This window comes from Limanda limanda, chromosome 6, assembly GCF_963576545.1.
Source record: "Limanda limanda chromosome 6, fLimLim1.1, whole genome shotgun sequence".
Taxonomy (NCBI): domain Eukaryota; kingdom Metazoa; phylum Chordata; class Actinopteri; order Pleuronectiformes; family Pleuronectidae; genus Limanda; species Limanda limanda.
Window position 1 is genome coordinate 3,923,993 of NC_083641.1, and position 22,864 is coordinate 3,946,856.

General features: G+C 40.1%; 3 protein-coding genes across 3 annotated transcripts; all 3 read left to right on the forward strand.

Moving 5' to 3' along the window:
• Nucleotides 1-729: 729 nt before the first annotated feature.
• On the forward strand, nt 730-1,749 carry LOC133003634 (C1q-related factor-like). The gene is made up of 4 exons (XM_061073419.1): nt 730-736; nt 849-989; nt 1,087-1,227; nt 1,316-1,749. The coding sequence occupies exons 1-4, from the start codon at nt 730-732 to the stop codon at nt 1,747-1,749; spliced, it is 723 nt and encodes a 240-aa protein (XP_060929402.1).
• A 7,764-nt stretch (nt 1,750-9,513) lies between these two features.
• LOC133003635 (cerebellin-2-like) lies at nt 9,514-10,114 on the forward strand. Its single transcript, XM_061073420.1, has 2 exons — nt 9,514-9,595; nt 9,684-10,114. The coding sequence occupies exons 1-2, from the start codon at nt 9,514-9,516 to the stop codon at nt 10,112-10,114; spliced, it is 513 nt and encodes a 170-aa protein (XP_060929403.1).
• Nucleotides 10,115-19,224: 9,110 nt separating this feature from the next.
• On the forward strand, nt 19,225-21,441 carry cbln18 (cerebellin 18). The gene is made up of 7 exons (XM_061073721.1): nt 19,225-19,271; nt 19,872-19,971; nt 20,134-20,313; nt 20,400-20,540; nt 20,637-20,725; nt 20,809-20,889; nt 20,988-21,441. The coding sequence occupies exons 2-7, from the start codon at nt 19,872-19,874 to the stop codon at nt 21,114-21,116; spliced, it is 720 nt and encodes a 239-aa protein (XP_060929704.1). The 5' UTR covers nt 19,225-19,271; the 3' UTR covers nt 21,117-21,441.
• The last annotated feature ends 1,423 nt before the right edge of the window (nt 21,442-22,864 follow it).

Consider the following 22,864-nt stretch of genomic DNA (forward strand, 5'->3'; position numbering starts at 1 on the left):
TTGACCTGGATCATTTGAAGCCCCCTTCCATTCTTAAGTTACCTCTAGTATCTTCAGTATTCAGTATCCCACATTTGTGTTCAATGACCTATGTATGTTTTCTCAGCGCCTTCCTCTACCAGAAGAAACTTTATAAATTGTTTTCAATCATTAATTCCAGGGACCCTACTCACGAGGTAGTCCCATTTTCCACATGGAGACAACAACTTGTGTCCTAGCATGGTTGAAAAAGTTAGAAAAATTTGAAAGATGTCCCCTAACGAACACTGGACCTCTAGGTGCATAATAGCTACCTTGAATTTCAAAATATTGTATGTGAACAAAACCAGATGACAGATCATTCTATTTTTGATGTACAATAAAGCTTGACACACTTTCATAAACCCAGAGGATAGACACTATCTATGTGTGTCAATGGAAACACTGAACCACTATGACAAACTGCCTCAGAGGGTAGAAATAAGACCTGACCTACGTCTACAGAACAAAGACCTGGCGGGTGTTTGTGTACATCTGACATGTGAAGCCCCCAGGCATAAAGAAATGAGTAAGGGTATACAGGTATAGACCTGTGAAATGGCCGGAAAAAGGGGTTGGACTGCTGAAGAAACAGGGAGGAGCCAGATGAATTGAATTGAGGGGGAAAGTATATAGCTGTGACTCTTGACCCTGCATCAGTCTATCACACCTTCTGCCCCTCTGACGCCAACATCACCTGCCAGCATAACCATGCGAGGTGAGACTGCTCGTAATCAGAAGAAACTGTCAACAAGCTGCAAATATAAATGCAACAAGGAGACGGATGGAGACTAGATGCTTAGGAGTAAAATGATCTGCTCTCCTAAGAGGTAATGTTGGTTTTCTCTCTGTTGCTCTTTTCCTCCCAGCTATTGTACTGCTGTGTCTGCTGGGAACAGCTATGGCCGTAGAGGACAGTTTTACCTGGGGTGGACCTGGCGAGAATGACGTCGATCCTACCGAGGACAACGGTGAGAGATTTTTCAGAAAACAAGTTAGAAAACATCTGCCCATTATGTGATTTACAAAGTTTCCAACTGGTGCAAATGTGTGTGTGTCTGTATACAGTGTGTCTCACGGACCAGGCGTCATGTGGCTGCTGTCTGATGCAGCAGCAGATACACAGGATGGGGACGTTCCTCAACCGGACTCTCGACGAGTTGGAAAAGGAACTCTTAAAAACAAAAACTATCCTCAACAATGTCAGAGGTGAGGCAAGAGCAAGTGCATGTGTTAACTGGACTTTTCAGTTGCAGCTTCATAATAAGTCTATTTCTCTATCCCACTGCACATCCAGACAGCAGAAGCGCCTTCTCTGTCTCACTTACCAATCAAGTCAGTTTGAACTGCTTGGGTCCCTTCCGTGACGACAAGCTCATCGCCTACAAGCACGTCTTCATCAACCTCGGAGACAGCTACAGCGTGGACACTGGTATCTTCACAGTGCCCCGCTCTGGTGTGTACAGCCTTGCCCTCACTGTCTATAGTGACGCAGGGTCGCCTGGCAACAGCCTCGCCGCCTGCGCCAGTCTGCAGGTCAATGGTCGGGGAGTGGCAGGAACCAGAGAAAAAAACATGCAGGACCAAGAGGACAGCGCCACCACTGTTGTGGCTCTCCACCTGATAGCTGGGGACACAGTGGCTGTCAACTTGCCCATTGGATGTTTCCTCTGCGACGACAACAGCCACTACAATACCTTCACTGGTTTCCTCCTCTATGCTACTGACTGAGTTAGGGAAATGTAGCTGCTCTGTGTTTCAGTTCAGCCGTCATCATACTGACATGGTTTGAACTTGCTAGAATGAATCTCCCTGAGGGGATAGCTGCGCCCTAATCTAGCTGATCTTTTGAACTCTTACCCATCACAGCATAATGCGCTCACATTCATTTTGATTATTTTATTTCACCAAATGCTACTATTCCCATTGCCAATGTTATCTATCTATATGTTTTAGAAGCCCTTTCAAGCATCAATTTTCAAAATGTTTTTAGCCTGTGTTCCTTCTGTTCTTTACGTCACAACCTTTCTTACATCTGATCAACATCGCACATATAGTATCTTTATTCTTAAAACTTTAAATCGTCCAGCGACTGATGTGCTGTGTTGGAAATTGTGATTGAAACGTGTGATCTGTTTAATTCCAAGAAAATAAATCTGGATTTCGACCAAAGCGGCAGCATTGTGAGGTGTTTCTTTTTAAGGTCCAGACAATAGCACACTTCAGAGTTAAAGGTTCAGTTTTTAGAATTGTGTGACATAAAGTGGTGAAGTTGCACGTTTCAGCTGAACTCCCCTAGCCTCATCCTCCCCTAACAAAAATGAAAGAGAACCTGTGGTAAACTTCAGTTTTCATAAAAATTCAAAGGGTGTTTAATTTGTCCAGTTTGAGCTACTACAAGAAACATGGCAAACCTCCATAGGACCCCCCCCCCCCCCCCCCGATGTAGATATAAAGTATTTTAATATAAAGGGCCCATTCTAGGGTCAATAGATCCCTTCCACCTAAATCTTACACACTGGACCTTTAAATGAGTTGACTATAGATTTAGCATTGCACTCCTCTAGCACTGTCTGGGTGTGAAAAATAAATGGAGCAAATTTTTTTAAAATTATTTAGGTATTATAGGTATATTTATTACTTGACAAAACTTGAATCCTACATTACCCACAATGCAAATACAGCCACAATCAGTTTAGTTGGAGAATTTTTTGTCAGTTTGGCTTGTGTCAGCTTAACCTTAAACACAGATGAGGACTCAACACTTCCTTTGTTTCAATTTCAAACTCGTACTCTTAATCCATAATTTGCTGGGACAGGCTAACCCTAACCCTAACCCTAACCCCCCCCCCCCCCCCTTGTCACTATCATGATTGGAGGGATGAATGTCAGTTATCCCTTTTGGGGTGTGACGCCCAAATATGAATGATTATTGGAAAACCACAGAGCAAACATTGTCAGGACTGAACTTTCAATTTCAAGTCATATGTTTGTCATTACAGTTTTTCTCAGTTGTTAACACACAAAAAGCAAAAATTCGGCACAATTTGCACAACATTCACTTCATGTACCAATAGCTTGACCCAATTTGGCACTACTTCGCACTCCCTTATCTCATTAGACTCTGACTTTCCTTCTTTACACTCTGATTTCAATTACACATCACCTTGTTGTCAAAACACTACACACAATGTTCAGTTGTTGCACACACTTCTCAAGTAAAATATCAAAGTATCAACCTACAACACACAAATACTCAAATCTCTAAACATTCAGGTCTGTTGAGCAATTTGCAATCAGGACTGCAGCATAAAAGTGCCTTCAGCCTCTGTTTTGTTTGATGAACAATGGAATAGAATAGAATACAGTGTGCTCACAGTATTTATATTTTGCAGGAGTATTTATATTTTTAAAGAGAACCACACCATGGAGGAAGAACACGCATTTTCACAGCCGAACAGGAGACTGAAATTGTAGATATGGTTCGTGAGAACAACTCTATCACACTCAGACAAATAAAAACAAAGATCCTGGCTGACCATGCTACATTTAGAAACGTCCAGACCGCCATCCTCTCTACATTAGACTGTATTCTTCATAGGAATGCCATGTGGATGAAACATGTGTACAGGGTCCCATTCGAACGGAACACAGATGCATTACAGCGAGAGTTTGTGCTTGTTAGTACCAAACATTCAGCACTGACACATGCATGTATTTTACCTGTAATCCAATATTGTTCCTTTTCTACAGTGTCTCACTGTAGCCCACTGTGTTGACCTCTTTGTGTCCATACTGTAACTTGCATTCTCATGCTGTCTGTGTCAGTACTGTACTGTTCTCTGTGTGTACTGAAATAAACCTTTTTTTGCTGAATATTTGTGTGCTGTTTTATGTTTGACCATGAAAAAAGAAGGCCTACAGTGAGACAGTTTGCAAAAGGAGAAATGGCTAATTCTCCAGAGTCATTGTCATTCATATGGTGTGTTCCATTTCGATGATTGTGTTTTCAATTTTGCACTTCAGTGTGCTGTAAATGCTTGGAAGTGTGCAAGCAAATGCTTAGTTGTGTGTACTCAATAAATTGTATGTGTGTGTCATTTGAAAATATGGCTGTGTGTACCAAATGAAAACACGAGTTCTATTTTGTGAACAGTGAAGAGATTTGATGGCAAAGAGTCATCTTGCAAAGGGAGTGTCAGGTTTAACATTTTGTGTGTGAGGTTTTGAGTTTTCTGTGTGCATTTTTGAGAAAGCCGTTATTGTTTTGAAAAACGTGTGTTAACAATTGTGAAAAACTGTAATACACAAAATTGTCTTGAAGCCCTAGAGTAATTCGACGAGGCACAAAGTGAAGAACAGTGTTTGAGGTTGAACAAACGAAAGAAAAGATATATGTTTACCTTACTCTTGCTGAGGTCTAAGGGCAGATGATGTCATATGGGGCCTTTATCGTCGTAAAGCTATCAACAAATCTGAGTCTCAGTCTGTCTGTGTGTAATCAGATTTGTGAATATGTAATAGCATCTGCATATTTAAAATCCGTGTGTAATCGGATTGCAACTATGTATAAAATGCAAATATGTATTCGGAATCTGTGTGAATCGTATTTGAAAATGAGTAAAGAAAACCAAATAAGTAATCAGATCTGAAAGTGTATTTATATCTGTAAATGTGTAGACAAATCTGTTAACGCATACATGCAGATTAACGGTCAGTCTAACAGTCTTTGTCTCAATTATTTTGCATGACCCTGACCATGTGTGAGCAGTGAGCAACACCCACCATTGACTTTTGCACATGCACTGCACAAGTGTGTAGTAGCCACCACCTGATGAATGTATTGGCCATTCCTCCTCAATGGACAGGATGAAATTGCTGGGGCTGTTCAAATGGGGTTTGATTAGCGTAGTGAAACCAAAAGTAAATAAAAAATATAATAACGTTTAGGATATAAAGTTTGCTTTGATTGAAAGAAAAGATTAATCCCACATCGATAGAGATGAGTGCAATGTTGTTTTTCTTAGCTAACTGAAAGCGAAATATAGTATTATGATATTATTATAGTGCAGTGTCTGTTCTAAACCTTCCTATTTACTTGGACTGTGGTAATACTGGTGGCAGTTTTCTTTCTGAAACTGTAGCAGTGACCTGCAGTAATTGAATTGCAGAAAGCAAAGACCTGCTGCTGGACTCGACCACAACTGCTTCACAAGGAGCTGTTTTATTCAAAGACTCAGTTCGCTGTATCCTCAACTGGAGAATCAGTTTTCTTGAATGCACTGTTGTCATACAGCTCTTTTACAAATTACACGTGCATGCACAGAAGCTGGCAACAGCAAGTGGCAGAGAGCGTGGCTGGAGTGCAGCTCCTGTTTTTACACTCTTCCTCCAGGAGAGCTAATGGCTGATTGAAAGCAGTATCCACAGGAATCCTGAGCTGAAGCCTGAAGGAGCAGCACAGTATATATATTAGTGCAAGTATGTTCTTCTTGGGGAAAGTAACACAGATACAGATAATGCCAGTGGCATTAATAAGTATGGCAAACTTACAGTTTGAATTTTAATTGCAGAGAGGTGCTGTCCCTGTAGGTCATCTGATCATCCTCAGACCTGATGCTGTGGGTCGTACGAGGACACAGAAGAAGACATGTTCAACTCGACCCAGAGAGAACCTGTTAGAAACACTGCCCCGCCCCCACCTACTGCTTCAGAGCGCTGTTAGTCATCCTTGTTCACTTCTTTTGTGATACCAAACTTTTTATTTATCTATCTGTGACCCGACATTGTTGAGACTGACAAACATTTCCTCAAGAGAGCCTTAGGATCATACTAGAGCCCAATGACCTTACTGTGCATGGACACAATCACATTTTGGGGGTTCAAGTAGAGCCAGAGACGTGCAATCAGATCACATTAAAGCTATATTTAAAAGTGGGAGGACTAGAATGGAGGACCTGAGAAAGGAAAAAAGATAGAGGATCATAAGTCAAAGTAAATAACTTTTATTTCCTAATGCTTATAAGAGCTAAAATTACAAATACTGAGATCAGACATATAACACACTTTACCCTAAATAGCAGAGACCATTATGTTACCAGTGTAATTACCACGGGGAGATTCTATCGCAAACCCCAATAGACACCAACACGAGAGCACATGGTGATCCAGCTGCCTAAAGCAAGGTAAAGAGTGAGACTCAGGGTTACAATAAAATATCCTAAAAAAACAATCAATACAATTAAAGGTCAGCCCATCTGCAATGTGATGCATGATAAGTCTGACAAACAATATAAAACCAACACATAAAATCTATCCATCTATATCTATCTATCTATCTATCTATCTATCTATCTATCTATCTATCTATCTATCTATCTATCTATCTATCTATCTATCTATCTATCTATCTATCTATCTATCTATCTATCTATCTATCTATCTATCTATCTATCTATCTATCTATCTATCTATCTATCTATCTATCTATCTATCTATCTATCTATCTATCTATCTATCTATCTATCTCTCTATCTCTCTATCTATCTATCTATCTATCTATCTATCTATCTATCTATCTATCTATCTATCTATCTATCTATCTATCTATCTATCTATCTATCTATCTATCTATCTATCTATCTATCTATCTATCTATCTATCTATCTATCTATCTATCTATCTATCTATCTATCTATCTATCTATCTATCTATCTATCTATCTATCTACCTACCTACCTACCTACCTACCTACCTACCTACCTACCTACCTACCTACCTACCTACCTACCTACCTACCTACCCACCATCCCACCCACCTCTCTCTCTCTCTCTCTCTCTATCTCTCTCTCTCTGTCTCTCTATGCAGTCCATTTACGATGTTAGCATTACAGTTTTTCTCAGTTGTTAACACACAAAAAGCAAAAATTCGGCACAATTTGCACAACCTTCACTTCATGTACGAATAGCTTGACCCAATTTGGCACTTCACACTCCCTTATCTGCATAGACTCTGACTTTACTTCTTTACACTCTGATGTAAATTTCACATCATCTTGTTGTCAAAACACTACACACAAGGTTCAGTAGTTGCACACACTTCTCAAGTAAAATCTCAAAGCATCAACCTACAACACACAAATACTCAAATCTCTAAACATTCAGGTCTGTTGAGCAATTTGCATCAGGACTGCAGCATAAAAGTGTCTTCAGCCTCTGTTTTGTTTGATGAACAATGGAATAGAATAGAATACAGTGTGCTCACAGTATTTATATTTTGCAGGACTGAAAGAGAACCACACCGTGGAGAAACACGCATTTTCACAGCCGAACAGGAGACTGAAATTGTAGATATGGTTTGTGGGAACAACGTTATCACACTCAGACAAATAAAAACTAGGATCCTTGTTGACCATGCTACATTTAGAAACGTCCAGACCGTCATCCTCTCTACATTAGACCGTATTCTTCATAGGAATGCCATGCGGATGAAACAATTGAACAGGGTTCCATTCAAACCGAACACAGACGCATCAAGGAGTTACGGCCAGAGTTTGTGCTTGTTAGTACCAAACATTCAGCACTGACACATGCATGTATTGCACCTGTTATCCAATATTGTTCCTTTTCTACAGTGTCTCACTGTAGAAAAGGAACTCACTGTGTTGACCTCTCTGTGTCCATACTGTAACTTGCATTCTCATGCTGTCTGTGTCAGTACTGTACTGTTCTCTGTGTGTACTGATATAAACCTTTTTTTGCTGCATTTGTGTATCTGTTTTATGTTTGACTATGAAAAAAGTAGGCCTACACTGGGACAGTTTACAAAAGGAGAAATGGCTAATCTCCAGAGTCATTGTCATTCATATGGTGTGTTCCATTTCGATGATTGTGTTTTCAATTTTGCACTTCAGTGTGCTGTAAATGCTTGGAAGTGTGCAAGCAAATGCTGAGTTGTGTGTACTCAATAAATTGTATGTGTGTGTCATTTGAAAATATGGCTGTGTGTACCAAATGAAAACATGAGTTCCATTTTGTGAACAGTGAAGAGATTTGATGGCAAAGAGTCATCTTGCAAAGGGAGTGTCAGGTTTAGCATTTTGTGTGTCAGGTTTTGAGTTTTCTGTGTGCATTTTTGAGAAAGCCGTTATTGTTTTGAAAAACGTGTGTTAACAATTGTGAAAAACTGTAACCTTGAAGCATGTCTGAGCCTTTACAGAGCTGCTAGTATGGTTGCATTCATTAATTGAATACTAATGAATGAGAAACTAACTAGTATTTCACGCTGTTAGGCCTTATATATTATGCATGCAACAAGGAGTTACTGTAGTTTCTTATTTTTATTCCAATGAAGGAGAATTATCAGTGGCACCTGTGGATCATACACTGTGCATGGCTAAAAACGGAACAAAACGCAGCTCTGTGAACTGTAATACTCGGATTCTGATCAGAGCACTGAACTCCACACCTCATCTCAGGTGATAGATGATACCTGGGTGGCATCAACAACAAAGCCATGAGGGTGTGTCTGCTTGAGAGTGAAATTTAGGAAATGAGAGCCCCTAGTGATGAATACATTTCCAGCTATAAAGTTATAAAGGCAAATGGGGCAGGCGATAAATTAAAATTGGGAGGAGCGGTGTCAAAAGAGGAGGAATTAAACAGAGAGTTTTCAAGGGAGGGGCTCCTAGAAAAATATAAAACCACAGTTCATGTCTTGTGATAAGTCTACGGACTTTCCATCCTTGTGAAGCTTTTATCGTCGACCAGCATCAACATGAGAGGTGAGAACGGACACAAGTTGCACCTACAGTGGCATAATATTTAGGGAGGGGTTATGGACCTTGGACACCAGTGAGATACTATCAAAGAAGTAGTTCAGAATAGAAGTAACCTGCCTGAAAGTTGCTTATTAGGGATTAAAGTGTCAAAAACTTTTAGAATGTTTTCAGATAACCTGGTTAAAGGTTTTTCATAAATATTGAAATTAAACATCATCAATTATAGAATAAAAGTAAGATTAAAACAAATGATGGGACACGGGAGGCATAGCATGTTTAATTTATGATGGTCTTTATTGAGGCATACGCTTGTTTTCACTTCAAAATTAAAAGAAGGAGAAAAGCACCTAACATCTAATGCAGAGGCCTTCACTGATAAAAGCTTTTGCTCTTTTTCCCCCAGCTATTGTATTTTTTTGTCTGCTGTTGGAGGCTTTTTGTGACGTTCCGAGTTACAGCTGGACGCCTGACAGTGATACCGACTCAAACTTGCCTGGCAACGGTGAGAGATTGTAAAGGAAGTCTGTCTTTTTTGTTAATAAATACTTTTGTCTGCAACCTAATGTATGACTGTGTGTGTGTGTGTGTGTGTGTGTGTGTGTGTGTGTGTGTGTGTGTGTGTGTGTGTGATTGTTTGTGTGTGTGTGCATGCGTGCACGCAGAGTGTCTTTCGGCATCGTGCGGCTGCTGCTTGATTCAGAAACAGATGACCAGGATGAAGAAACAATTTGATCATGTGACTGTGGAAATGAACAGGTACCTGACAGAATCAAAGACGGCCCTTAACCTGACAAGAGGTGAGCGACACATACATGAGTCTCACAAAACCAAAAGTTATCCATGTCATTTACCTCTAACCTGACTTTTTCTATGTGTTTCCATCAGGTCGCAGCGCCTTCTCCGTCTCACTGACCGATTCTATGTCCTGCGCTGCCCCCGCCGGTAGTGACCAGCTCATCATCTACGGCAATGTCCTCCTCAACCTGGGAGGCAGCTTCAACGTGCAGAAAGGTGTCTTCACCGTTCCTCAATCTGGTGTCTACTGCCTCACCGTCACCATCCATGCCAAGGCTCCTTTCGGCACAAACGTGGCCAGCTGCGCTCGTCTGCAGGTTAATGGCAAACCGGTGATGGCGTTGCTCAGCGAGAAAAAGGGCAACGACCCTCAAGACAGCAGCAGCATTGTTGTAACCTTGAAACTTAAGGCTGATGATGAGGTGGCTGTCCTCCTGCCCAAAGGATGTGTGATCTGCAATGAAGACCAAGGCCAGCACTATAACACCTTCACTGGCTTCCTGCTCTATGTTGCTAGCTAAGTCTGCAATGTGTAAAAACGTTCATGGTGACAGTCATGTATCCAATAATCTCTGTCTGATTTCATGTACTCTCATCCATCGTAACGCAATGCTGTCCTTCTTATTTTGTCCAGAGAACACGTCCCGTTCATTATCATCTTTTGAGAGACACCATGTTTTGAATCCATTTTATCTGCATTCAACCAGAAAACGTTGATCAACCTTTTTCATGTCATTGTCACATTTGTAACAGCTGTTGATCTTTCATTTGCTGAAACAGTGTCATGTAAGGTGTGATAGAAATATGAATTAAAAAAATCTGTGTATGAATCGTAACATAAAAATAAAACCATTCTTTTGAAGGAAATACTTGGTGTTGTGAATTATGTCCATCCCTGACAAATACAAAGATACAAACATGACCGATTGAAGTTAAATTAATACATACAAATACTTTTTTAACTGCAGTTTGTACGAGTTAAATCTTTTTTCAGCCACATACTAATAACCATTATAATGAACTTTTGATTGATATAAAAATACTGGCAGACACTTAAAAAAGGGTTTAAAACTGAGAAAATCAATCAACTAATAAGAGGAAACACACATCATTAATCACCCATTAAAGCATATCTGAACAGGTGGGTTTGGGGTAATGTCTTATGGATGGGTGGGCAGGTCGATGCAGTCATGGAGGAGTCAGCACATTGACTGGATCCCCCTGTGTCAATGTTCAGGCACAAAAAGAGAATAAAAAAATGCTCCTCCAACATATGTCAAATTCTCTCTTTTAGACAAATAAATAATTTGCATTGAAGTTTTTTGTATGTTTGGAATAAATGTTTTTAGTTACATTTGGTTGGGATTTCCAGCCATGAGTGATAATTACCAAACCCCACACATGTTTAACATTTCGTTTATGTATTGTGTATTTATGTAAACTAAACTAAACCAAAAACTATGGAAGAGAAGAAGGATGTTGAATGGAGCCGCTGTGTTACTTGAAGCCAGTGAGGTTTGTGATGGACAGGGTGTTGTGTGATCATGGGAGGGAGAAGGTCAGCAGTTTGATCCTGTTCTCCCCGTCCAGCATGCCAAAGTGTTATTGGACAAGATACTGAACCCTAAAGTGCCTCTGATGGATGTGCACAGTGTGCTAGATAAAGTTCTGCTCTGTATGAACGGGTATGTGAATGTGTAAATTACAAAACTGTACTGTAAGGAGCTTTGAGTGATCATCAAGACTAGAGCAATATGTAGGAGCAATATATAAATACACAACATTTTGAATACACAGTGAACTTTTAGAAAAAAGGATCACAGTCTGTGCACAGGACACATCTGCAAAGTGAAGAAGATCTTGTCGTCTTATGCATCTACATGATATCCCTATTTTTATACAACCACTCTGAATATAATCTAACAACAGGATGTATGAAGCGTGCAACCAATGTATATAACATATATAAAATCAAAGTGTTTTTTACCTATATGTGTCCAGAAAAATGATTAGCACTGAATGTAAAAGCTTTTAAACTGTAATGGAGCGTATCAAACTCTATCTTTGTTGGTTAATTACACTTCTCAGATAATAGATGATACCTGGCCTGCATCATCTACACAAAGCCCCAGAGGGTGTGTGTGTGTGTGTGTGTGTGTGTGTGTGTGTGTGTGTGTGTGTGTGTGTGTGTGTGTGTGTGTGTGTGTGTGTATCCCTACAGAGCAAATTATAAAAAAATAAAAAAAACAAGGAGGTGCAATGTCATAAGAAGACAGATAAAACTGAGAGGTAATGAGGGAGGAGCTCTAAGACAAATAAATATCCATGGCACTTCCTCTCTTGATCCAGTCTATCACACCTTCCATCCTTCAGAGGCCGTCATCATGAGAGGTGAGACTAAATACATTTAGAGGGGCAGCAATGGTTTGCATACATAACAATACAGGAACAGGAATCTAATGCAAAGGTATTTTTGGTGCTTCTTGCCCTTTCTCCCCCCCCCCTGCAGCTATTGTGTTGCTGTGTCTGCTGCATGCAGCTTTTGCTGATTGGCCGTCTATGCCATGGTCAATCCCCGACTCAGTCAACGAAGTAGACGATCCAAAACACGGTGAGGAACTGTTGGTACATAATCACGGTTTCCTGATATGTTCTTTTCTGCAAGTGTATTTATGTGTGTTTGTGCTCAGTGTGTGAGGAGCCCTATTCGTGCAGCTGCTGTCTCATCCTGCAGCAAGTGAGCAACCTGAGCTCGCACATCAACTCGACCCTGAATGGGCTGGACAAGGAGTACTCCCAAACACTGCAACAGCTCAGCAAGTTTGAAGGTGAGTGATGTGCACTACACAAAGCAGGACAGACACTTGCACAAACACCTTAGACGTGTCTCAGTAATAATGAGATAACACTGATCTACTTTTTGTATATCCTCTTCTTCCCTCTGCGTCTGCAGCCAGCCGCACTGCCTTCTCTGTCGCTCTTCAATATTCAACTTTTCAGTGCAATGGCCCCAAGCCAGGAGACATCACCGTCATCTACAACCATGTCTTCCTTAACCTGGGCGGTAGCTACAACGTGACAACGGGTATCTTCACCGCTGTCTACGCTGGCGTCTACACCTTTGCTCTTACCATCCACAGTGACGCTGGGGTTCCTGGCGCTCTCCTGTCCGCCTGCGCCGAACTGGTCCTTAACAATAAAGTGGTGGCCAGTTTGAGTGAGGAAAATAAGCAAGACCAAGAGGATGGAGCCACTATTGCAGTTGTCCTGCAACTGAATGCTACAGACCAGGTGTTCGTCAACATGCCCAGAGGCTGTTCCCTCTGTGATGACGACAACCACTATAACACTTTCAGTGGCTTTCTGCTGTTTGCTACTGATTAAGTTAGAGAGGTGTAAAATGCTGGGTTGTGTACTCTTGTCTCACTAACAAGTTTAGAGTCTAGATGAAATCTTTCTGTGGTCCCCTCATCTCATCTCAGTTTGTTCTTTTCGATTGACGACAGGTCTTAACTATCCATCACATCTGGATTCAGTGCATGTGATCTGAAAGCTTGCAAACCACCAGCCATAAGTATCTGATTTTGTGGAACATTTTTCATGCAGGTGTGATTTGTGATGTTGATGTCTACATTGAATTGAATAAAAGTTTTGAAACATTACCTTAACGTTGATGTCTTTTTTTTAAATATTTGTAAGATTTTGGATGAAATTCTCTGCCTATGTATGAACTTAAAATTTCCATCAGGAAAGCATTTTATACAAATTTAGTTTACCACGGTTATGATCCCTTTTTTTAAAGGTCATATGACAATTCAATTTGTATAATTTCACATGCCAGGTAAAAAAAAAGTCAATGATAAGTTGAAGGTTACAATACAATGCATATTGTAAAAAAAAAAAAAAAAAACACTTAGTGAGGCAATAAACTTGCTTTACTTTTCTAATTTCCTTTTATCAAGTGCAATAAGCAGTAGAAACTTGGACTATGGGCAGAAAACGTCTCTGGTTCGTCTCCACGGAGAAACAACAAAAAGACGAACCTGGATTGATCTGTCCAAAAATCCAAGAGGATTCTCCCTACCCTGTCTAGTGCCCCTGAGCAAGGCACCTTACTCCCCCAAAATCTGCTCCCCGGGCGCCGTACACGGCTGCCCACTGCTCTGTGTGGCTGGCACCAGATGGGTTAAAAGCAGAGGTTAAATTTCCCCTTGCATGAGTGTGCCTGTGCATGTCTGTGCATGTGTGTGGGATAAATAAAATGTATCTTAATCTTAATCTTAATAATGTCCAGTTCCCATTCTCAAAGTGCAACAAACATCTATGAACATAGAGAACACTGACACGTTCAAAAGTAGTTAGAAAGTACTTTAAGGTCTTAATGCCACACGTTCAGTAATATCTGTAGAGCATAGAAGGAGGTTCAGCATACATAGTATATATCCTTCTGTATATATTACAGTTTTCACTTTAGCAAAAGTTCATACAAAAATATGATTATTGTGCCAGTATGGATATTGAATCCAAACATTACCCTGGATACACTGATTTAGTGTATTTTTGTGGAACAACAGTGCAGCTATTGGAGGTAAAATAATTAATTTAACCTTCTAGAGTGATTGAATTTACGCATCAATGTAAACTGGTCTTGGGGACCTCTGCATATGTGGGGAAAAAATAATAGTTTATGTTCTTCTCTGGCTATAGAGGGAGCTGACAAGGAATAAGAAAAATATTTACATATTATTCAAACAAAAGAGAAATTATAAAAAAGAAAATGCTAAACCTTATTTTTAAGGCCGGTGGCTGGCTGCTATATCGGTCATAAACCCTGCCTCTTCCAATATTAGTGGATGGGACCAAATTAAAAAGTCAAAGTACAAAGATGGTTCCTGTCATTTTAGGTAGTTCTTATCACACTGATGTTTGCTCAAGCCTTTATTTTTTACAGTTTGGTTTTAAATAGTTATTTGATACTGGAAAAAACGGATTGAAATGTAATGATTGACAGCTGAGACTGACGTTCAAATCTGGGATATTTTCACTTCATTTTTGGGTAGTTGGGGAAAGTGGAATTTTGTCGGTCTATGATATCATGTTTCTGAATTTATTACTAAATACGTTAGTTACTAAAGGCATAACCCACTTGAATCCACAAAAATAAGATGTTGAAGATGCCTTGTTTCAAACTTAAGCATCAAGATTTGACAGGGAAAAAGTGAGTGAGTGTAAAAAAAGATATTTAGACATAAAAACATGTTATGGCTAATAAACAATGGATAACATAATTTTTGCAATAAAAAACTAAACTGATAATGACAAGTTCCTTCGTATTTTCTACGGAGGAGGTGCATGTGTGAACGCAGAGGCTCCACAGTTTCTACCGCCTGGCCTCCTAGTATAAAGTCTGTAGAAATCCAGTAGCATCTGATGTGTGAATATAGCAGGGGAGCCAGCGGTGGATTTAGAAAAAACTAAGAGAAAGTATCTTCTGGTGAAAAATCAGTCATGAAGATGTCAGGAGAGTTTGTGGTGATAAGAGGGAAGGATTTGTTGCTGTTTTGAATGCGTCTGTGCAGATACTCTCCACCTGAATTTAGAATTTGTGTAAAGTAAACTCTTAAAGTGGAACAAAAAGCTGCCCAACATAAAGGGGTTTCTGTAACATTGACGGTTAATTTGAAGGAGGACACAGTTAAGATTAAGATTAAGATTTAGATACATTTATTTGTCCCAAACACATGCACAGACATGCACAAGCACACTCATGCAAGGAGGGAAATTTAACCTCTGCTTTTAACCCATCTGGTGCAGGACACACAGAGCAGTGGGCAGTTCTCCAGCTGACCCACTTTTGCTCTGAATGGGCCTCAGTCTTCTCTCTGTTAATGGTCACGGCTGCTTTTTCATCATTTAATACAATCATTCAGATATATCTGAAGTTTCTCTTCGTTTAGAAAGTGCCCCCCACTCGTCAATAGTGATTTAGGTATGCACTCGGCTCTGGTCAACAAGTGATTCTGCTCTTTTCTAATCTCTTACATGTAGAACTGATCTTATTAACAACGCTGTGTGTTAGTATTTATGCTTCAGTGAAGTAAAAAAAAAACACCATGTTTTGTGATAATCTAAGGAAAGAACTTTTTTCATGTCGGAAACTTGTGTGTGTGTGCGTGTGTGTGTGTGTGTTTGTGTGTCGGTTCATCGTTGGTGTTGGTTCATCGTTGGTGTTGGTGTTTATTGTTAAAGTGTAAAGTGAGCACAGGTCAGTGAGGGAGTGGGAGGGAGCACACAGGAGACATCGACATGGTACAAGGCAGACCTATAACGTCTGTCCTGATGCTGAAACAGCGTCAGTAATAATAATGCAGCAATGGGACAGTGCTAAAAAATGAACGTGTTGGAACACTTGAATCGATTATGTTCACCGCATCCATGCATCACAGTTGAGCGAACCGCAATCCTGTCTAAAAACTAAACATACTCAGGCGGTTTGCTTCAGAGACGTCTGAGTTTTTTCAATTCATTCAAACCAAACACTGTTGTAGTGTGGTCCATGCTAGTGAACTCTTGGCTAATACATGTTGAAATGTTACTTGTGGCCTCTTTCATGACGAACAAATAGATACTCAGCTTTATTTTAAGGCAAACATAGAAACTGCTGAGTAAAGAACCCGCAATCGAATGATAAGCAGCCTAAATTAACAAGAGAGATGCTGTCACCTTAAATGGCCGCTGAAAAGCAGCTTTGTCATGATTGTTAAAACAAGTGGCAGTGGCAAACAACACCAGCCAGTGGTAACACATCCCAGGATCACTGGAGGTACATGGTCAGGTAAAAGTGTCAACTGAAAACTTTTATCACAGCTGATATTTTGACAAATGAAACACAGATGTAACTTGTGACATTATTTTCATTTTTAACAGTCTCCTGCAGTTTTCTGTTATTGATATTATACCAAAGATCTACTGACGTAAAGTAGCCTTGAATAATTTAAACTAGAGGGACAAATCAGCCATAGAGCCCAACGAGGCTGTGTATGTGCAAGCCCCCCAAAAACTTAACCCCAATTTCTAGGAGTCCTGTGGTCGTATTTTGGTTTCTGGATATTATTTTGCACCTTGATACCTGTGTGCAATGCAGACATAAAACACCTGATACACTGTGGCCTCCATTTAGCAGATAACACTATGTGAAGAACTAGTTCAGGTGACTTGGGACTGAATACATGCAGGTGGAAAGCACAAAGCCTTGTCCCAGGAGCCATGACACCTCTAAAGTAGCTGTCAACAAAGGAGACACCTTGTTATCTAATAGGACTAGAGGAGAAAACAACCTCTGGTTAAAAACATGTCACAGAGATGAATGACAGCATGAGCCGTGGCACACACAGCTGACTCTCATTTTGCTCTAGGCTTAGGAAATATGTAGATCAACACGCAAAAGAAAACAATAGTCCTACGAAGATTTACTTGTGTGCTCCATCACACAATATTGTGAATGCCAGCAAGGTGTTGTCACAGTAACTTCTAAAAATGCTACTTTTATTTTCTCCAGTGAACTATTTTGTCATAATTGGTGGAAAAATAAAACTTTTGATGCACAAGATGGAAAGACAGAGGTAAAGAAATGTAATTACAATTCATCCATGAATGCCTGTAACAATTTTCCTGAAAATTCATCAAGTAGGGTTATTACTTTTGCGTTTCCTCACAATACTTTGCATTATCGTGCAATACTTAGTTTTCCGTTACAATACATGTTGAGTATCCCTGCAATACTGTTATCTCATAATATGTTTTCCTTTTTCTCACAATACTTTTGCATAACCAAACAATACTGTTGTGTTACCTTGCAATACCTTTGCGTTACCATACAATACATCTGCGTTGTGTACAATACTTTTGCATTACCTCACAATAGTTCTGTCTCTATTATGCAACATTGTCATTTCATTATACGTGCAAGAGCACAATAACTGATTCTGAGTGAATCCGACAGCATCCTGCAGATCACTGTAATGTGATCTGTTTATTTAAGAACTTGTTTAAGTTCAGTTTCACTAATTATTTAACCATGCCTATCGAGCAGTAGTACTATGACAGCCCACGTCATGCCCAGTTCAAGGTAAAATACAATAAACTGATCCATAGTGCCGGATAAGATAAGTGGAAATGGAAGTCATGGTTCAGAAGGAACCGAAGTAGAGAAGTATTGTGAGGCAATGCAAAAATAATCTTCAAAAACATTTTCTTTGTCACCATGACTAACCTGATTCATGAATTTGGTACCGTGAATGTCTTTAAGATTTTTTACCATGCCTAGTGCCAATCCAGTGTAAGTGTAACATAAACCTTAATCGGTCTAATTCTTCATCTATTCCATTTCTATATATTTTTTCTCTCAGTATTCTGCTGTGACTCCAAGTTTATTGGCCATAACAGTCACTGTTCACACTTTAAATATGGCTCTCAGGCCCTTTGCAGAGCCTGAGAGCCATATTTACCAGCATTCTTTCAGCCAGCTAACAATAAATGTACAACAACCAAGCCCCTGTGGTCTCTAAATCAGGATGAAGGTGGCTGTTTGTTTGACCTGTGCAACATAATCTGCACGGATAGCTTGGATGTCTTTTCTTGAATCTCTCCTTGAAAAACAAGATGAAAATCTATTCGCGACAGTTTCATGAGGTCCAAACTACTTTGGACCTCAAAACAAGATCATTTCATTCACATGAAAGTGGGTTGAGCGTCAGCCTCAGCTCAGTATCACTCCTTTGTTCCTTTTGTCTCAGCATGAGAACTAGGCAATGATTTATAGCAGTGCCAGATCAAGGCCTTTATCGATGAACTGTTAACACTTTCCTATCAGCTTCTTTTGTCATCTCATCTGTAGGCCATTTAATCATCAGGGAACGGACAACAATGTTCACCACATCAGTATTTGTGAGCTGCCGGTATCCCCTGGACTGAATGACAACCAGACACCTCTGTCCTAAATTACGGTATTATGGTCCCAACAATAGGGAGCTGAGAGGTTCAACTTTCACTCTAAAGGAAAACCATTGACTGCACCAGGGATGCACTTGCCTCTATCTGTGAAGGGAAGTAGAGTGTGATTGTTTGGCTGTGAAAACCTACCCCATGGGTTTTTGGGTAGAGTTAAAATGAGGTCAAGTTCAGGGCTTGGGTTTGTTTTAGGCATTCAGATTGGATGGATGACGTTTCGGTAAGGGCCCGGGTGAGTGTCCCCCACGTGTGTGTGTGTGTGTGGTGTGTTTACTGTCCTTGTCTTTCTTTGGTTATGAGGACAAATTTAGGCTAGTTCTCACAACTTCAATGGGCGTGGGAGGTATTGACTCAGTTTTAGGATTGTGATTAGAATTAGGTTTAGCTTAATGTGTGTGTGTGTGTGTGTGTGTGTGTGTGTGTGTGTGTGTGTGTGTGTGTGTGTGTGTGTGTGTGTGCGTGTGCGTGTGCGTGTGTGTGTCTGTTTGTGTGTGTGTGTGTGTGTGTGTGAGGCGGAGCTTCTGTCAGTCACCTCCTCAAAGGGGAGGAGGATCACCTGTAGCGCATGAATAAGACGCTAAAAACCATCCTCTGCTTCAAAACTTTTCATTTCACAAACTCACAAGAATCTGAGTCTTTAGAAACAAGGAGCGGGAGGAACAAAAAACAGTAAGTCTTATGTCCTTACATAATATACTATATTGTAAAATATATATATATATATATATATATATATATATATATATATATATATATATATATATATATATAACCTGTTCACGATCAGCCAGTGCAAAAGCCTTGGTAGAGATTTTGACAAATAAGAAAGCTTTGGTGGGGTTTTGTCACACAAAAGCAATGGACAGGATGGCTCTGCAGGTGTTATTACTGAGAGTCATTCTCTAACTGTGGTGAGCTAATGTTAGATTATTTTTATCAAAACACAAATATTTGATCTCTACATAACTTTTTGTTTGATGTCAAACTGCATTAAGTGACATTTGACCACTAGGGTAAACGTTTTTTAGCTGCTCTATGTCTTTATTTCTTTAACAGCAGCTGCCTAACTTTTATGTTGAAAGCTGGGCAGATATCAAACCATATGTTGATTCGTGAGATAGAAGATGAGCTGGGCTCTGATTTAATGATTTGTGGGTCAAAAGTGGGCTCAAGTTTTAAAGTGTGTAATACTCAAATGTAGTTTTGTCCTTCAGCCTCTCTTGTGCTACTCTGTGACTGATCCATTACTGAGTACAACTGTTTTTGCAGATGGTGATATTTCCAGTGTTGTTCCTGTTGGGGTCACTGATTCCCTGTGGTCATGGGGAAACTGAATCCTCCATGATCGGCTCAATGAGAGAGGCTGCACGTAAGCCACACAAACTGCTTTGTATTATGTGTTCACACAGAAAATGAGCACACATTTCATGTTCATGGTTCAGACTGTCCTGTCTGTGAATGTACTTTGATTGACACTACAAGCATGTTCGTCTGCAATTTCCCTCGTCACTGTTCTTCTATCCTATCCCAGTCAAATATCAGGGAAAGCTGGAGTGTGGCAACTGGGACTGTGACTGCGTTTTCAACCGAGAGCGCGGCTGCTGCTGTGGAGCGAAGGACTTATACCAACTAGAAGACAATACCTTCATGAGGATGATGAATTTGTGGCAAAATCTTGCCGAACTGAACAGCAAAGTAAAGGCAGTCACAGGTGAACACACTTATATTTCAAAATTCACATAAATGTTGGCACTAAGCTTTGTTGTGCAATTAATCTGTCCCTCTCTATTATCACAGGTAACCTCAAGATTGCGTTTGAAACATGTCTAAATATCACCCTCCCAACTCCCAATTGCTTCGGTCCTTTCAACACTGATGTGCCGATCCGCTTTAATTCCGTCTCTCTTAATGATGGCATGGGATACAACCCATCCTTGGGTAGGAAGCACACACACCAGAAGAGGAAGTGAACTGAAATAAAAGCTTTATGCATCTTTTTAAATGAGAAGTTTTTCCACTTACCTTTCTCTCCAGGTGCCTTCACCGCCCCTTGTGCTGGTGTTTATGCCTTTTCCTTCACAATCTACTCATCTGTGGGAGCGGACGGGCGCCTCTACCACAAAGTAAACAAACCAGAGACACTTGGCAAATGTCTGATTTTAGAAAACATTCTTCTTCTTCATTTTTTGTTTTCTTCTATGTGTAGGTCCAGCTACTTCTGAACAACGGTGTAATAGCCAGTGTGTGGGAGGACAATCGAGAGGATGGTGAAGACAGTGCAAGTCAGGTAAGAAGTAAAGCTACAAATGTGTGAGTGACGCAACAAACTAATACAGTGAAATATAGAGATTTCCCTGTGACACTGTTTACTATGTATGTTCCTAGCTTGTGGTGCTGCAGTTGAACAAAGGCGATCAGGTCTACCTGACCTTAACGACTGGGAGGAAGCTCTGTGGAAACCTGGCGTCCAACAGCTTTACTGGTTACATGTTATACTCTCTCAACAATGCATAATAAACCAGTTGGAGAACCAGGTGACTGAACCTTCATCACTCCATGACTGAGATGAACAATCCTAGTGGTCACATGTTGACCTGCCAGATGTAGGTTCCAGGGACCAGCCCCCTGTCCACTGCAATAGATAAAAACAAGAGAAGTTGCACATACATACAGTAGAATCATGCATGTGTATTGGAGCATTTATAATCAAATGCAAAGAAAGGAACACTTTCTGCATTGCATTAAAAAAGCAGAAACATCAATGTCACATGATTGGAAATGTTTGCTTCGTTAAAAAAACAGATGTGCTTGTGAATAAAGTATTACAACTTCGAAGATGTTCTGTGTACAGAGAAAGTGTTTTAATTGTTTTAATTTGGGCACAATGAATGATTATTTTACACACACACACACGAATGGTGTTCATTAATGGAAACAAGTAGCAGTCAGAGGCTTTGGGAATCATAACAGTGCTGATGCTGCTGATGCTTGGCCTATGACAGTATTGTATAACACTGTAAATAAATGCCTTTCATGGAAGCTCAGTACAGATGAATATAAACCACTGCCAAACTCAGTGAATTCCTTGAGTTAAGTAAACACATGATGTAGGCGCTTACACACACATGAGTAAATAGGAAGACACACACACACACACACACACACACACACACACACACACACACACACACACACACACACACACACTATGAGAGTCAGGAAAGACATACCAGTCATTCCAGCAGGAAGCTACTATGTGGGTCCTTGTTGATACTTTAAAGGAATAGTGGGACATTCTGGAACATACAAGACGTTTTTCCTACATACAATACAATACAATAATCTCCTTTACTAAACACTGTTCCTTGACCCTGATGGAATACGTCACAAGGTCAAGGAAAGATGTGTAGGAGAAGCCATAAGGAGGTAGCGAAGGAGAACCAGGGTCCGGAGATAATACGACTCCACTTACACTAGGGGTTTTAAAAAAACTAATTTATTTATGACTGATAATAGGCACAAAATGTATTTTACTTGGTACTGTAGACCTAAGATAAATTTAATCATCACATATAGTCAGAGGAACAAACAATACAACAGATTTGATTGAAAATAAAAATTAAACAAACATGACTGAAATGTTGAAATAATAAAATTATGTGAGGAATATAGGTTGAGAAAACCTTATATAAGCGGCACCAACAAGGTACTTCTGAAATAAAGAGATCTGACAAGGATAACCTTGTCCCCATCTCCCAAACTTGTGGTTAGGGATGTACAATACGTGGGACACTTGTAGGCACTTAACGGTATAGCAAAAATGCCTTGAAATGTCCCGAACAATCAGAATGAGCAGGACACTTCTAGGCACTTATCATTGAGGCAAAATGCCTTGAATTGTCCCACTCTTGGTGTTACGGAAGAACAACAGATGGGACACTTGTAGGCACTTTACATTCAAGCGAAAATGCCTAGAAATGTCCCACTCTGGTCGTTTATGGAAGTGCAATACTTCGGACACTTCTTCTGACGTTCTGTCATTTTAGTTTGTTCATTTCAGTCTCTTTGTGTTTTGTGTTTCCTGTTTTATTTTGTAGCCTCGCTTTCCTTGTGTGTTGTTTCAGCTTCTCGTGTGTGTTCACTTCCTGTCTCGTTGATTGTCTTCCCCAGTCCTCATTTGTTGCATCTGTGGCTAATTACCCGTGCCTTCGATGTGTCTCTTTATAAGCCTCTGTGTTCCCCTTTGTCGGTTCGCTATTCGT